The sequence below is a fragment of the Dama dama genome, chromosome 20 (genome assembly GCF_033118175.1).
Source record: "Dama dama isolate Ldn47 chromosome 20, ASM3311817v1, whole genome shotgun sequence".
NCBI lineage: Eukaryota > Metazoa > Chordata > Mammalia > Artiodactyla > Cervidae > Dama > Dama dama.
In genome coordinates this window covers 35,082,038-35,099,881 of record NC_083700.1, presented here as the reverse complement: position 1 = coordinate 35,099,881, position 17,844 = coordinate 35,082,038, and the positions used below count along the sequence as shown (strand labels likewise).

The following is a 17,844-nucleotide window of genomic DNA, read 5'->3' as shown; positions in this document are numbered from 1 at the left end:
GCAAAAACCAGTACAATATTGTAAAGTAATTAGCCTCCAACTAATAAAAATAAATGGAAAAAAATAAATAAATAAAATTAAAAAGTAAATTACTACAAGAAATTTAAAAGGAAAGTGATTGTGGGGCTCATCCACTGGCCACACTGCTGCCGAGTAAACTGGAGAAACAGCATTATAAACTTAAAACCACAGACACTGAGACAGGAATAGTTTAGGTGTGAAGAGGTCTTTATTGAAATAATAGCACAGTTACACTTCTAATACCCTTTCCACTTGTATACAATAGATTAAAAATGCTTGCTACCTACAGTGCACAGACAGTTCAATAATTAGAACCAACTCAAATGCATTTAAAATAAATAGCCTATTTAATAATTTAAAGTAAATTACTGTACAATATGAAAATAAAGGTACATAAATGTTAGGATCTACAATACCATAGAAATAAAACCATTATTCTGAATTACACAAAACAGTGCAAGAAAAAAAGTCCAAATAAGCTTTTGGAGTGCAAAATTTAAATTTCCCATTTTCAATTATCATGCAGACATAGCATTTCAAGCCATGCTATAGTCTATGGCAAAGTTTTAAATTTTTAAGAGGAAAAACGCTAGCCAGTAAATTTACTGTACCATCAAGTGTTGCATCACATAACGCTGCTGCTCTGCCCACAGTACAGTTTAGAAGGGAGGTATCTTGTTGCATTCAAAAAATTGAAATGAACAAGTTTCTGAAGCAAACACATTTACCTTTTAAGCCTGAAACAAAATAATATGAGAAAGTAATAATTATATCCCTGGGTTTAAGAAAAAAGAAAAGGTCTATACCACATAATGCACTAAGAAGCAGGTTTCCATCCATTTTAAAACTCCATAATGAGCCTTAGTTAAAGTAACAATGTAACTCTGGAGAGACATAAAATTCTGACCTCTAGCTGAAAAGTGATACAGTATCCTCAGGGGTTGTGAGAAAAGCAAAAGTAGTTTCTGAATACCTATGTTTAATCTGTGTAGAACTTGGTTGCATTACATGTAGTAATATGCTTAAAGTATAGTTCAGTTTCAGTATGTATATAAAACTGTTATTTAGGCAAAGACCAAGGAATGCATTTAATACTAAACTGAACACACATCATCCACCTTGACTTTTGAGGGCACACTAACATAAGAGCTCTTCCGCAGGCTTTGGCAACAAGACTACAGACAGCAGGTCACAGCAGCACGCGCTCACGTGAAGACTCAAAGCACTGCAGAATACCACCAGCAACAGCTCCTATCACAGGGGTACATGGTAAGAAGGGGCTTCCTCGTGCTAAGCCACTTTCCAGGTCAGCCCATGTTCTTCAAATTCGTAATGTTCACAACTCAGTAGTCTTAAGTCTCTGCTTTCACTGCATAGACTGGCATTGGCTGTACTCTATCCATTGTAAGTCCAGAGGGTTACAGTTCTGTCTGCAGAGGATGACAGGAAGGAAAGATCCTGGGTGTGCCATCTGCACTGAATCACTTTGTCCTTGTGTTCCCCCACCACCATTATAGGAAGCTGTTTGGTGAGGTCTCCTAAATTAAAGAAAAGAGATTTGATTTACATCACAGAATATGTATAGATTTCATAGGCTTCCTATTACTTTAAGATACTACAGTGTATAAAAGCCTAACACATGAATATAGTACATTGGAAAGTTTAAACAGTTTAAATTGCTGAAGACCTACTTACATGAGCAGCATTTGGTAACACCTACACAGCAACGAGACACAGCTGCCACTCTCCCCTTGAAACTCGCTCACTCCTCCTGTCTCCTCGACTTCAGTGCCACGACACCCCAGTCTCCTTTGATGACTGCCCTCTTCTTCCTGGCTTAAATTCTGGTGAACCCCAGCAGTCAGCTTGCAAATTTGTTTCCTTTCTCCCTCACCTGCTACAAAATTTCATCTAGTACCATGCTACCATAGCCATTTATATACTTACACCATCCATGCCTATTTCATCTCCAACCTTGACTTCTCACCTGAGTTTCAGGCTTGTATACAAGTAGCTACTTGACATCTCATTTGATTGCCTTAACAGTCATCTTAAGTTTAACTTGTTTAAAGCAAACTCTTGATTTTCTTGTCTAAACCTGTTTCTCTCTCTACCCGTCTTCCTCATCTCAATTAATGGTACCATCTGCTTTGCTCATGCCAAAAACCTAGGAATCAGCACTGGTTCCTTTTCTCTCCCTGCCCAAATCTAATGGAAACAAGTTAAAATACATTCCTAATTCAGTCATTTCTTACTATTTCACCTCCCCCTCTACAACCCTAGTCCAAGCCACCATCAACCCCCATGGAACAGGTCCAGTTGCTTTCTCACTAATATTTATACTTATAATCCACTGTCCCCATAACTCTAAATTATTTTTTAAAATTTCAGACCATATCACTTCCTGTTTTAAATCTTCCAAAGGATCTTATTCTGCTTTTTAAAATGCCTACAAAACCCTGCCTCTGGTTTATTCTCCTGCCTCTGTTTCCTTTGGTTCACTAAATTCCTGCCACACTAGTTTCCTATAGTGTCAGGATTAAACCAAACCTATTCCAGCCTCAGCACCTTGACCTGTGGTCTGTTCCTAGGGTCCTGGCATGGCTTGTTCTTCTCATCAGGTCTCTGTGCAAATGGCACTTCCTGGTGAGACCACCTCTAGCCTGTCTAGCATAGGTTTCCCCTGTCTACCTTGTTACTTTCTCTTACCTTGATAATTTTTTAATAGCACTAGCCAATACCTAAAATTACATTGTTTATTAGTTTGCTTTTTATTGTATAAATCTCCATCTGTAAGAAAGTTACCTGTCTTATTCATCTATCTGTCCCTAGTTGGTATACAATAAACATCTGCTTAATATATGTTTAAAAACAAAACTAGATACTGGAAATATACAGATTATATTAATACCCTAAGTATTTTAAAGTAGGAGTAAAGAGGAGTACATAAATGTATATTTTAACATTTACTATCATTGAACTCAAAATGATCCAATATAATAAATGTTGATTCTTTTAAATATTTTAGAAACCATTTAACAATAAAAGTAAAACTATTCACTAGGTTTAATAATTTGTCACAATTCATCACAATACATTACCAAGTAATTTGCTCATAAAAACTATAAAACTGAAACTTGAAAATGATGTACAGTCAATCACACTAGATTAACATACAAGATCCCAAATACAATAGGAAAGACTTAAAAAAAAGGGGAAGAGCAACTGCCATCACCTTGTAGGTCTGTCACCTTTATTTTCATATCGTAGGATCCTGTTAGCAAGTAGTGAGCTCCAGGGGAGAATCGGACAGAGCGAACATCACTGGAGTGAGGGTGGTAACTTTGTACCATTCTTCCTCCTCTTATGTCATATAACATGCAGCTGGAATCTTCTTGTCCTGTGGCTAAAAGACGGCCACTGGGATCTACGGCTACAGATGCCACTGCACTGCCTATAGAGCAGAAGGAATGAAAGTTTCAAAAAAGTTAAACGTCAACAGCTATTTATTTTCACTGAATCATACACTAAAGATTTAATACAGCTTGTTAATACTGTTCAGTTATGGAAGAATCCAATAGTCAACTAATAAATACTTGCATCCTTAGAAGCAAGATTCTGTGAGGAATGAGAAAGATCTTTTTTTTTTTTTCTTTTGGTCCTCAGAGAGAAACCCCTGGAGCATTACCTATAGTGCAATAGATGAGCCACTTTTCCCAATGCAGTGTTCTCACTGCTGATTAAGTGTCCAGAATTCTCCTTTGCCTAGCTCAGAGTCTAGCTGGGAACAAAAGATTAAATAACAAAATATGCTTTAGGACACAGTGTGAGAAATATCTCTAAGCAACATATGATTAACTACCAACAGGAACTGAACAAAAAATAAGCTCTGAGTCCACAGGTCAGACCCTTTATGCCACACAACAATGCCTCCAAGGGGGTGCAAAATGGTTCTCAGGGGACAAAAAAAATCCTAAATGTTAACAAGGGTTTGTAGCCCTTCAAAGTTTAGCCCTACCAAACCAAAATCTCATTCCTTAGTATTTAATTTCTCTTCTTAGGAAAAAAATTAATTTTGTTTTTCCCTTTAGGGGAAGCAATAATGAAAATAAGGTTCACAAACACTATTGTAGACCAAAGTGGCCTGGGAAGACTTCACAGAAAAAGGGGACATACATTAGATCCTGAAGAACAGTAAACAGTATAAATAAGAGAGAATGCACTTACATGTATTACACATACATGTAATTAAAAATAATCTTTGCTTGAATTTTTGATAGAGAAAAGAGGCTATCAGGAAGAATTACATGAGAAGATGTTTAAAGGAAAAGAATAAAAACATTTAAGGATAGGTAGTTTAGTTTGGCTGGAGTTACTTGATTTAACACGTTAACATAAAAGGTAGCTTGTAGCTAAGATATAAAGGCAGGTTAGGGCTAAACCTGTCAAGCACCTTGAAAGCTAGACTGTAGGGTGTGAGCTTGTTCCTGTACAGAGTACAACATCACTGCAGGTTTCTAAGCAAGAGACTTACATGATCGAAGGAGTGCTCTAGGAAGATTAATCTACGTGAAAGTGTGTATGAAACTAAAATGGACAGACTACAGAAGGGAACCCACTGGAAGATAAGATAGAATAGCAAAATAATCAAGAGCCTGAATGTTGACACACAGATTTCAGGAAAAAACTGAATAAAGAATCAATAGTCTTGGCAATTAACTGCCTGACTGGGGGCAAAAAAAAGAAGTGAAAAATGAGCCCCAGATTTCAAATCTAGGTGCATAAGTTATTAAGAGAACCATTATCAAAAAGAGAAAATGGGAAGAAGAGAGGATATAATGCGTTTAGCTTTACACATGTAAAGTTTATGGTGACAACAGAAATCTAGGTTCATTTATTCAACAGTTATTATAACACTACTGCTTTGGGCCAGGCACTATGGTAGGTGCTAAATCTACCCTGAGAAATAAAATATATATGACTGCTGCCTTTGTGAAACTTAAAATCTATTTATACTGAAGGAGACCAGCAAAAAACACACAAATATATAGTCTTAAGTACTGATAAAAAGTCTAAAGGAAATAAATGAATTCAAAGATAGAAATAATACGGTCCCAATTAAGGCAAAGAAGACTTTTCTGGCTAGGTGCTAGAAAGAGCTAAGATCAAATATGAGAAACACTTGACCATGAGAAGACAAGTGGAAGAACGTATCTGAGTTGATTCAAATTACATAACAATGTCCATGAAAGCTGAGAGGAAAAAGCATTTCAAAGAAAAAAAAAAAAATTAAGAATGTAAGACAGGCGTTTTCACTTGGAAAAGTACCTTAGAATTGCTATTAAAAAATAGAAAGGCAGAAAAGGGACTCTAAAATAAAAATAATGGCAGAATACTGTGTCACTCTTAAGATACCAATATTTTAAAAGGTGGTCTATATAACATAAAGAGCAGTAACCTCAGTTTACATGGAACAATCCATGTTAAGTTAAAAAAGTAAGGCAAATATGCTACAACTTGTGTCTGTGTATATGTGTGTTTAAAGGAGAAGGAAAATTATAATATACACAAACATTTTGGTTATATACTTACAGAGTATTTCTAGAATAATAAATAAGAAACTGGTCCCTTAGGGAAAGACACCAAGAAGTGGGAGTAGGAAGAAAATGATCTATAACCTTTTGTTCAATTTCAATTTCTGCCATATGTATGCACTTAAAAATGTTCTTTTAAAAGCTCTGGGTTCTAAAATGCCCTGCTAACAGAATAATTAGTGCATGATACTTAATCTCCCTGGGTCTCAGTTTCCTTAGTTGAATATTATTTTTACAAATAAAATAACAGATGAAGGCATTTAAGAATTTAAAGTAAATTTAAAGTAAGAATTTACTCAATAAAATACCAAGTATTTAGTGTATATTGTTCCTATTTTTTAATATATTTTGCAGGGGATAAGAAGTAGGTCAATGCAATTTATAAAGTTTCTTTCTCATATAAATGTATTTAAATTCCAGAAAAACCTACCAGTTCCATGGAATGTTGTGCCAACAACACGAACACAGCTTGGTACTCGAAGATCCCAGAACCTAACTGTCTTATCTTGGGAACCAGATGCAATCATCCAGCCACTCCAAGTATAAAGTGCTAAAATATGCCCTATAAAAGATCACAGAGTCAGTTATTACTGTGGGACAGTAATTTTCTCTAATACATTCAAAGCTAAGTATTCTTTATTGTTGAGCGTGTTTATAATCTAATTACTCAAACTCTATGGTAGAGATTTTCCACATGTATCAAATATATTGGCAATTTTCAAAAAATTAAATTCAGTAAAACTTGTATCAAAATCATAAACCTTTTATGGTGAGTCAAATATTTCAGGACATCATAACCAGTACTGAAAAAAAAAGTACCATTTGAAATTATGGCAAATTTTCCAAAGAGGAAACACAGGATTGCGGGGTTACATCAGCAGCTTCGGAAAGGAGAGACCTGGGGAGATACCTCTGTTCTGTCATGTTCAGCCGTAAGATAATGAGCAAGTCATTTTGCCTTTTCAAGTCTTGCTTTTTTCACGTATAAAATGAAGACAGAACTTCAGGCTTATAAGGTTGTTGTGAGGGTTAAATTAAGGAATTATGTGCATAAGTAAAGGCTTTAGCAAACAGGAAAATGTCAGCTACAGTTACTGTGCTGTTACCAAAGTTCATGACTTAGTTTTTGAAATAAAACGTTCTTCTCCTGAAGAAATCCCTTTTGATGCAATATACCCTCATTAATGAAAATGCATTGGGGAAAAAAGCATGGGATGAACAAAAAGAAGAGTAGCATCTGAGACTGATATCACATACCAGTATGTCCACTCAGAGCATGGAGGCCCTGTCCTCTCTGACAGTCAGTTGTATAAATGTTACAATCCCCTGCTCCAGCACTTATCAAAATAGCTCCACCACTTTCTGGGCCTTCCATAAATGCCAAGTCTCTAATTGTCCCATCATGCATACTAAATTCCAGATCCGGTCCTGAAACAGCAATAAGAATTTTAAAAAAAGACGCTGCTCAACTTACTGTGATAATTTAAAGATTGTTAAACTGCCTCCAAACTGACCAAGAGGAGGAGAATGGTAGAATGGTATGCTGTATAGTCATTTGGGGATTGATATAATAATCAATTTCATTTTACTGAATAAAAAAAAAAATCTTCAAGAAATCAAAATATCGACTCAGTTTCCATCATCACTAAAACAGAGCTATATACAGAGTTACCTTCTTGGCTTTTATCTCAAAAGAAAATGAAAGAAAAAAACAGATACTCTAGAAAATATTCAAGAATACAATCCTGGAAGTTATTCACCCAGCCACCTTGTAAGAACTTACTAAAAAAGAATAATGCCGCACAAATGCAAGCAATGGGAACGTAAAAGAATTCTTAAGGGTATATTCTTAGATCTTACCAAAAACAGTACAGAGCTGTATCAGAGACACACATGAGGAAACATAAAGAACACACTAGGGGGCTATTGCTTACATACTCGGCCCCTACCTGTTGCATTACAAGTCTCTGCATTGAAGGGCAGCACTTTGACGTATTTGTCATTTGACCCTGTCGCAAGTAACTGCCCACAGGGACTCCAGGCCACACAGTAAATGGATCCTTTGTGATGTTTATTCCTTTTAAAACGTACCACTGGCTGCTTAGGTATGTCATGTGCACTGGAAAGAAAAATTGCAAAAAGATATTTCAATTTCTTGCTTAGTAAATGAATGTGAAGTTTCTGTATCATGGTTCTTGAGGGAGAGAGCAAAAACGTATCAGACAACATGTTAATAACACTCTTCAAAATCTTAGATGAAACAAATTTAAGGCATATTTAAAACCAAAATCCAAACATAAAATTATTAACCATTATTATACTAATCTTGAGTCTTATTTCAGACCACATACGGAACAGGATATTTTTAAGTCTTCATTTCACATATTTTTCATGGATTTTAATTCAGAAGCTCAAAAGATTTCTAAAAAAGAGCTAATAATGCTTCCAAATTTAAAAAGTTCTATAAGCATTTATTAAACATATAACATGAGCAACTGCCTGGGGCAAAGAGAAGACAAAGGATAGAGAAAAAATAATAGCAGCTAGAGCGCTGTCCTGAGTTTACTATCTGGCAGGGATAGATGTTTCATGACTATCCACATACAGTAAAGGAAGTACTGAATATAAATGTTATAGTCCAGTACAAGGTACTAGGCCTTAAAGGACAGGAAGAATTATTATACAAAAAGATGAAAGCAGGTGAACTGCTTCAGTGAACATAAAACACAGCAAAGAGACCGGTCCAGCATGCGGCATGGGAAAAAGTCTGTGGGGCTGGGAGAAACCTGGGGCATTCCAGAGACTGAGAAAGACAGGATGGGTGAGCAGCTGCAAGTCCAACTGAGGAAGGTCTTAAATGCCATGCTCCTTGAGAGCTTGGCCTTTAATGGGAAGCGAACATTGGGTAGACTCCGGGAGTTGGTGATGGACAGGGATGCCTGGCGTGCTGCAATTCATGGGGTCGCAAAGAGTCGGACACGACTGAGCGACTGAACTGAACTGAACATTGGTTTAGTGGAGTAGTAGCCTCTTACCTGTACTTTAAAAAATAGACTTAAGACCTTATTAGGTATAATGATGACATCAAATCTCTGTAAGAAAATTTATTTATACATGTTTTTGGAGATCCATCTTAAAGGGTGAAAGGACATATCCATTAAAATACTTCAGCAAACAAAAAGGATGAAGCAAATACAACAAAACTCTTGACAATCATTGCATTTCAGTGTACTAATCTCCACTTCTGTGTATGCTTAAAATTTTCATTAAGTAAGAAATTTTTAAAGAACAAGAAAGAATATTGATAAATCTTCAATTCTTAGAAGGTGTTTAATAGTGATAAAAAGAGAGAAAATAAGTCAGATCAAAAGATTCTCTTTTCAGTTGTATATCGAGTTCATTGCTGCTACTGCTGCTGCTAAGTCACTTCAGTCGTGTCCAACCCTGTGTGACCCCATAGACGGCAGCCCACCAGTCTCCCCCGTCCCTGGTATTCTCAAGGCAAGAACGCTGGAGTGGGCCAACTAATTCTTTAAATGGATTTTACCTTCATCCACTTTGCTCCATCACCACTGCTATCACACCAGCCATTGACAACAGCCTCCTACCTTTCTCGTAGCATTTAATCTTACTGTCATCTGACCCAAAGTTTATATCACAGTACTGTTCTGTTGAAAACTTTCAGCAGCTTCCCTCTGCAGTCACCATAAAATCCAAAATGGACACAAAGCTCTGCGTTAATTTAGTTCACATCTACTTCTGTAGCCTTATCACACTCCGCTCACCATACTCCAGCCAATCTGAACTTGTTTTGGTTCCTTAAAAAGCCAAGCTATTTCTTTCTCACTTCATGATCCCTCTAACCTTATCTTCTTCCTTGTCTTCACAAAGTGTGAAAGTGAAAGTCGCTCAGTCGTGTCCGACTCTTTGCGACCCCATGGACTATACATATACAGTCCGTGGAATTCTCCAGGCCAGAATACTGGAGTGAGTAGCCTTTCCTCTCTCCAGGGGAATCTTCCCAACCCAGGGATCGAACCCAGGTCTCCCACATTGCAGGCGGATTCTTTACCAGCTGAGCCGCCAGGGAAGCCCTGACCCACTCACCTAATGCCCTGACCCCTATCCCAGTGCCTCTGAGTGCTCCTCTCGCCTCCAGGCCCAGACCTCCTCCCAGTCTCCCGGGTCCCTGCCCCCTCTTCCAATCCCCACCAGCCGTCGACCTCGCCCGGGCCCCACTGGCCCCATGACAGGTCCCCTGACCCCGCCTCCTGTCCTTTGTCCTTTTCGGGGTCTCCCGGCCAGCCCCTGACCCTGCCTCTCTCCAGCAGCCGCCAGCAGCGCAGCCCGCCCCACAGGCGTCTTTACAAGGCTAGTTCTATTCACCCACAGATCTCAACTTTAACACCTCTTCTTCAAAGAGGTCCTACTCTGACTCCCCAGTCCCCTCACCTCCCCATTTTACTGTTACAGCACCTTGAACCTTCTCTTCATAGCAACTATCACAATGTATAATTACATTTATGAGTGTGTTTATCTGGATAATGTCCACCTTCTCCATTAAAACAGAAGTTCCATAAGGTCAATAAACATGTCTGTTTTACTCTCAACTATCCCCAAAGCCTAGCACAGAGAAGGAGCTCAAAATATATTTGTTAAAAAAAGAATTTATTTTTCATATAAATGAGTTTAATCAAGAAAAGTCTATGAAACACTTGTGCCAGCATGAAAAACACAAAAAGGGAGAGTCAGTTTAAGATCAGATGAACCCTAAACATATAAAGTCTTTGGTGCTGCCTCCTAATTGTTGCTCTTTTCCACTCTCTGATCTGGAATTCTGCCTGTTCTCTCTCATATAACCCTCTAGCACCAAAAATGACATTACTATCACCTAACATGATCCATATTCCTTTTCTTAACTTTTAAATGCTACTACAGACCAAAAGCCTAAATTTCTAGTTTCAGATACAGAGATATACCAAAAAATGCAAATAAATAAATAATCTCACCCCTCTGTTCTCCAAACATGTTATAATAAAAAAAGGCTTAAGGGTTGTAAAAAATTTCCAAAACACATTATGACATGTACTGCTGTTCATATTTAAAATTTTAAAGCTCTGTGGCTTGTTTTACTTGAATGTTTTTGTCTACTGGTATGAAAACTATTCCATTTGTGGCCATTTCTCTAACCACAAAATCTGCCAAATAGTTCATGCCCATTTATTTTGACAGTAAAAGCCTTAACAAATAAAGTGACAAAAAAGAGCCCAAATCCAGTTTTCTGTGAGATTACATCTAAGATATTTGCTTTCTCAGTTACTTTAAAGAATTAGTTGTATACCTAATACATAATATCATATGCTTGTTTTTGTTTTTCTTTTGGCAACATATGCCTTTAAAGATATATCCCTTATTTTCAAATCCCATAATCTGTTTAAACAAGGCAGTAAAATCATAGTTAGGTTGACCAAATGAAAACTGAATCTTTCTAGGTCAAAATGGTCAAATATCACACACCTCAACCTAATACTCCTTTGAAGCTATTAGTATAAGACATTGAAATTTTTCTCCAAGTCCATAACTAGCATTACTTTGTCTTTATGTAATTTAACTAGAATATAAGGATCTTGCAGATTTTTTTTAAAAAATTAGAAAAAACAACAGAAATAAAGAAAACTAGGCTACTGAGTGGACAGTGGCCTAATTAAAAACATTTTATGAAAAACAACTTATAAAGTTAATTGGTGATTCTTATATATATTTCCTAAGTATTGAAAACAAAACTGTAAAAGCTTAAAAAAAGGAGAAGAAAAACACTACTGAAAAAGCAATTCTTAAAAAGGGGGCCATATAGCTAAATTAAAAACTAAAGCAAAAATGGCACTACAAACCCTCTCTCCTTACCTTGGATCAATTACATCTGGGTAGGCACACACTCGCAGAGTTTTTGAATTTGAACCGACAGCATATAGACCACCCCCGGGATGAAAAGCCACCGCTCTAACAGCCTGTGTGTCTTCTAGGGTATTAATACAAACAAACTGCTTCTTTGATTTGTCATCCTATGGACAGAATGAATATCAAAGTCATTCTATGAAAAAAAGCATCTGAAAGAATTCATCTTTATCCCATTTTAAATTCATTTGAACTGTATTATTCACTTTATCACTTTACCGTTCACTATCAATACAAGCATACATTCTTTTGAATGGCAAATCTAAAATAAACCGAATGGCTACTCATTGCTAAACTGAGCTTGGACAGCTCATAGACATTCAAGTTTTTCTTCTTTTCTATGACAAAACATAAAAATATGCATTCTTATATTAAGTTCTCTTCAACTGTCAAGAAAAAAACAGCCCACATTTACAGTTCTTACAACAAACCGTTGTTCATGTTTCTAAAAGTAGGAAATATAAAATACTGTTATTTAATCACTTTAGGGTTAAAAAAAAGTTTACCATTATCTCCAGCAATGACTACTTTACTATTTCAAATTCAAATTGTAAAATACCCTTTTAAAACTGTAAAAATGGTTTTAATCAGGACCTTTAATTTCAGCCTCATTTCCACTTTCAGCTGTCAACTTGTCTGCTCACATCCCTCCTCTGAGAAGGAGAACTCTCGAACAGCACTGTATAAAAGCTTTGGTGACTCCTACCATTGGTGTCATCTGAAACCATCCTGCTATCCAGACTAGGACTGGATCCTGGACATCGAACAAAGCCCTCCAGGCTGGGTGTGGTGCAGAGACCCACCTAAACTTTGTCTTTGTGTATATACTTGACATTCATACTTTCCAAAGGCAAATTACTTCAGCTCTGATTGTATGCTGAGAGCTCTAGAACCCATAGTGATTATATCAATGAAGAGATGATGCATCTCCCTACCCAAACTTTTATGTATTCAGCAAAACATCCTCACTGGGGAGTAGGAGGTAAACCTGATATATTAGACTCTGTCTTATGTAACTGAATTGAATTCTTATATTATTCATATCAATGTATTTGACTAGAAATACTACATTTTCCATTAAGCCATATACAAGAAAGGCTGACTACCAAATGAATAACACAGGTAGATAAGAAAAATGGAGTGGAATGACTCATTGATTACATGGCCAATGGCACATTAATAATAGTTACTAAGGGTTGCTTTATAGCTGAAGTGGCCGAGTCACAACCTTACTTGCTCTTCTCCAGTGTATTTAATTTTTTAAAAAATCCGCTGTCATTTAAAAAATAGATTTCACATAAAAATCCAACTTTCTAGGTTTTCTTGAAAATCAAAAGAACTGGAAACATTAGGTCAGCATGTTTCTTTGTGAAAGGGACAAATATTCCTATGAACTTATCACAAAAATAATCAACTTTATTCATTTATGTCACCTGTTTGGTCCCATAAGCATCTAAAATAATAACTGTGTTTATGGGATTAAAATTTGAACTAGAGAAAATAAGACAGAGTGAAGGTATATATTAGTTAGGGAAGGATATCTGGTTCCAAAGCAAAAAACAAATGTATTGATGCACAGTCCAAAGGAGTAAAGATATTAAATATCTTAGCTAACTAACCACAGGTTTCAAAGAGTAGTGACACAGCTCCAACTCATGCACCAAGGTCACCACTGAACCATTAATATGAATACTCTCAAAATGTGATTTCTCAGCAACCCCTTCATTTCAGTCAGTGAAAATTCAACCACCTTGAGATTACTACCACCATTAACAATAAGGACTACTTAAAGATGGTTCTTTCCTTAAATGGAGAATTCCTTGACAAGTAAATATACTTCCTTTGCAAGTAAAATAAAAATAACAAAACCTCCTTCCCCTAAGTATTACCTCTTCCTCTCTTGATCTTGACAGATTCCCTGAAGAATCTCCAAGAGGTGGCTTAATGACCGAAAGTTCTGATGAACTGTGTGAATAGAAAGAAATTCAAGTACCATTTACTGTTTTTGAATATCAAAACAGGAACTAATTTACCTTTTCAATCTCTAACATTTATTTCTTTGGGGGTTATAATATTTATTTACAACCCACACTGATCCCAGTCATAATTACTCTCTGGAGCCATTTGTTAAGAGATGCTAGATTCTATAACACGAAGCATAGTTAGTTGTAAGGAAGGAATGAGAAGCCATTCTGGGAAAAAGATTAAGTCAAACTGTACAATTTACAGTTTTCATTCCAATCCCAAAGAATGCTCAAACTACCGCACAATTGCACTCCTCTCACACACTAGTAAAGTAATGCTCAAAATTCTCCAAGCCAGGCTTCAGCAATACATAAACTGTGAACTTCCATATGTTCAAGCTGGTTTTAGAAAAGGCAGAGGAACCAGCGATCAAATTGCCAACATCTGCTGGATCATCGAAAAAGCAAGAGAGTTCCGGAAAAACATCTATTTCTGCTTTATTGACTATGCCAAAGCCTTCGACTGTGTGGATCACAATCAACTGTGGAAAATTCTGAAACAGATGGGAATACCAGGCCACCTGACATGCCTCTTGAGCAACCTGTATGCAGTTCAGGAAGCAACAGTTAGAACTGGACATGGAACAACAGACTGGTTCCAAATAGGAAAAGCAGTATGTCAAGGCTGTATACTGTCACTCTGCTTATTTAACTTCTATGCAGAGTACATCATGAGAAACGCTGGGCTGGAAGAAGCACAAGCTGGAATCAAGATTGCAGGGAGAAATATCAATAACCTCAGATATGCAGATTACACCACCCTTATGGCAGAAAGTGAAGAGGAATTAAAAAGCCTCTTGATGAAAGTGAAAGAGGAGAGTAAAAATGTTGGCTTAAAGCTCAACATTCAGAAAATGAAGATCATGGCATCTGGTCCCATCACTTCATGGCAAATAGATGGGGAAACAGTAGAAGCAGTGTCAGACTTTATTTTTGGGGGGTTCCAAAATCACTGCAGATGGTGATTGCAGCCATGAAATTAAAAGATGCTTGCTCTTTGGAAGGAAAGTTATGACCAACCTAGATAGTGTATTAAAAATCAGAGACACTACTTTGCCCAACAAAGGTCCATCTAGTCAAGGCTATGGTTTTTCCAGTGGTCATGTATGGATGTGAGAGTTGGACTGTGAAGAAAGTTGAGTGCCAAAAAATTCTGCTTTTGAACTGTGGTGTTGGAGAAGAGTCTTGAGAGTCCCTTGGACGGCAAGGAGATCCAACCAGTCCATCCTAAAGAAAGGACTGATGCTGAAGCTGAAACTCCAATACTTTGGCCACCTCATGCAAGGAGTTGACTCACTGGAAAAGACCCTGATGCTGGGAGGGATTGGGGGCAGGAGGAGAAGGGGATGACAGAGGATGAGATGGCTGGATGGCATCACCGACTCCATGGACATGAGTTTGAGTTGGTGATGGACAGGGAGGCCTGGTGTGCTGCGATTCATGGGGTCGCAAAGAGTCACACATGACTGAGCAACTGAACTGAACTGTACAAATTACATAGTAAGATGTCCACTACCTTTTCCCTGCTTAGTTCCAGAATCCTGGTCACTATGGTTAAATTTTAACCCAAGGAGGAAACTGGATTGCTCTTTAGAACAATTATCTGGTCCAAGAGAAAAGACTAACAGAAACTAGACAGTTGAGGGTCCCACAATAAAACAATGTTTTTATTTAATCACTTTTTTGTGAGGCCAACAGGTAAACAGATGCATCCATACCTGTGGCCCTTCCTTCCAACTAGCCATTTTTTAAAAATACCTCACTTCTTACAAATGCTTGAAGAAAGCCTCCTAAATAAAAAAACAGAGTCCAGGAAATTCCCTGGTTGCCCAATGGTTAGGACTCCATGCTTCCACTGCAAGGGACACAGGTTCCAACCCTTGACAGGAAACTAAGATACCACAAGTCATAGGACACAGCCAAAACAAAACAAAATTTTTAAATGGAGACTAAAGACAATTAAGGAAACAAAAGCTACCCAAATACAATTAAAATCCTTAGAAACACAAGAGGAAACAATGTAAGAAAAATATCTATTTAAAAAGTTAAGGAAAATTAGAGAATAATAAAGAGCTTGGAAAATAAAAGTAATACCAAAAAAAAAGAAAATAGAGGTAAGAAAATTGCTACATAATTATGTTTTCAATATTCTACTATTTATGAATCTAGATTTAAAAAGCCCATGAAGGATCCAGCAAAATGAAGTAAAACAGACCTACTCTGATGTATATCATCATGAAGCTTTAGATCATCGGGGGAGACAAAGTCCTAAAAAATTCCACAGTAGAAAAACCAGCGGTCCTCATTCAAAGGATCAGATCACAATGGCATCAGACTTTTCAATATGTACATGACCATGAAGTGATGCCTTTGAAACTCTGAGGAATGATTTCCATTGTAGGATTCTTTACTCAGCTATACTAAAAAGTCAAAATTAAATATTTAGACATAGAAGGTCTCAGAAACTTCTCTGATGTTGTACCCCTTTTCGGGAAACTACATGAGATCCTGAAAACAGGGAATCCAATACAGCGAAGAGGCAAAGGAAATTCCCAAGAGAATAGTGAAGGAATATCCCACGACTCTAGGCCTGAATAAAATGGCTTAGACGTAACGAACATAAAGTGAAGCAGGAACGATCCTGGAGGGGTGTTTCCTGGAGGGATGTTTCCCAGAGGGGAAAGAAAAACGGAAAGAAAAAGTACCTGATATTTTTTACTGTAATGAGGAGTTTTATGATCTTACAGTTCTGTCATAGTATCTGCAGATAGTTTAGTGATAGGTACTAAGCATGTGCACACATACGATGCACACCACAAATGAGGCCATTACTCTCTCCATGGAAAAAAGTTCTGCGAAAAGGAAATATATTCGTCTTATATGACTCAGTTGTAAATAACATTTACATGGCCATAGTAATGCTAACACTAGTTAACCTATTTTGTTTAGTTTTTAAACAAAAACCAACATATATTAGAAGAAGGTGTAGACAAAATTAATGTGTTGTGGGTAAGAAGTATGGTACCTAAATCTAACTGGCAGGGAATCAAGGGATAATAAAAACAGCAATAGAAGCATATTTTTCAGAAATGTGGAGACACATAGAAAAGAAACAGCTATCTAGGTTGAAAATGGTAGCCTACTAAAGATAGAAGTCATGGACAAAGATGGGTAAGATAAGGGATTCTGTTTTGTCTTAAGCCTTAAAGTCCTATTTGTCCTTTTTACACCATGTATGTATATTACTTTGATAGAAATAAAAATAAATTTTAAAATTTGAGTTCTAGTTTAGGGGTACACGAAAAAGTTTTATAGAAACTGTAATAAAGAAGCAAGTATTAGATAAATTTATGTCCTTAAGTATAAAACTAGAGCTTCTGATACTAAATCTATAAAGCCAGTTCTATACAAATGCCAGGAGCAAGTTATGCATTTTAAAATGAACCACTCTAAGGTGTTTAATGCTATAATAGATGAAGAAAATGCTCAACTATTTCCATTGCATAAGTTACCACCTGTTTACTAATGATAGCAAGATGAAAATTTTTCTCTGACTAGTGAAAAGATAAACATGTAAGAAGTCTCAATTGCTGTAACTACCAACTGCCCAGACTCTTACTGCAATCTCTCCACCATGTCATAAAACAACTTTTTATGCCCTGGAAGTCTGTGAATTAAAAGATTATTTGTTAAAAAAAAAAGGTTATTTGTTGAAAGTTACCAATGGCAAGGGGAAAAAACTGGGGAGAATATAAAGCCTAAAGCTGTATGATCTCTGAGTAAGATGGGTTATAGAAAATAGAATGGCCTTGGTGGTGGTAAGAAAGCAAAAAGAAAAATAGGAGAATAAAGACAATTAAGAGATTCAGAAATTAGTAGAAGAAAACAGATAAGAGAAATTCAACTTTCTATGTTTCTATTTATTAGTTTGAAGTTAACATTTCCAGGTCTTACAAAGTAAAGCACTTACCTTTGATTTCCACAAGGTGATTCCTCAAGAAAAGGTATATGATTTGCTGAGCCAGGAATACGAGGAGTACTTGCATGAATATTTGAAGCATCATGGGTTAATCTCTGACTAGAGTCATGGGGTGGTGTAGAAAAACTAGTTACAGAAGAATTATTAGATCCATTGCCTTTGTTCCCATTACATTGCTGGTTGAGCACTGGTACCTCATTACCAAGACTATCCATTCCAATATTTAATTCTCCGAGCTTTTGAATGGACCTATAAAATAAAATAATGTAAT

General features: G+C 36.7%; 1 protein-coding gene across 4 annotated transcripts in view; it reads right to left on the bottom strand.

Annotated features, from left to right (window-relative positions):
- Positions 1–210: 210 nt before the first annotated feature.
- Positions 211–17,844, bottom strand: part of WDR47 (WD repeat domain 47) — a 61,108-nt gene continuing 43,474 nt past the window's right edge. For 3 of the 4 annotated variants that reach the window (XM_061121247.1, XM_061121248.1, XM_061121246.1), the window contains 8 exons: positions 17,565–17,822; positions 13,460–13,535; positions 11,520–11,677; positions 7,565–7,734; positions 6,873–7,043; positions 6,046–6,177; positions 3,257–3,475; positions 211–1,559 (listed from right to left, as the gene is read on the bottom strand). In XM_061121247.1, the coding sequence (XP_060977230.1) occupies positions 1,417–1,559; positions 3,257–3,475; positions 6,046–6,177; positions 6,873–7,043; positions 7,565–7,734; positions 11,520–11,677; positions 13,460–13,535; positions 17,565–17,822 (1,327 nt within the window). In that variant the 3' untranslated portion in view covers positions 211–1,416. The remainder of the gene's footprint in view (positions 1,560–3,256; positions 3,476–6,045; positions 6,178–6,872; positions 7,044–7,564; positions 7,735–11,519; positions 11,678–13,459; positions 13,536–17,564; positions 17,823–17,844) is intronic. The other variant, XM_061121249.1, reaches the window with a different exon arrangement.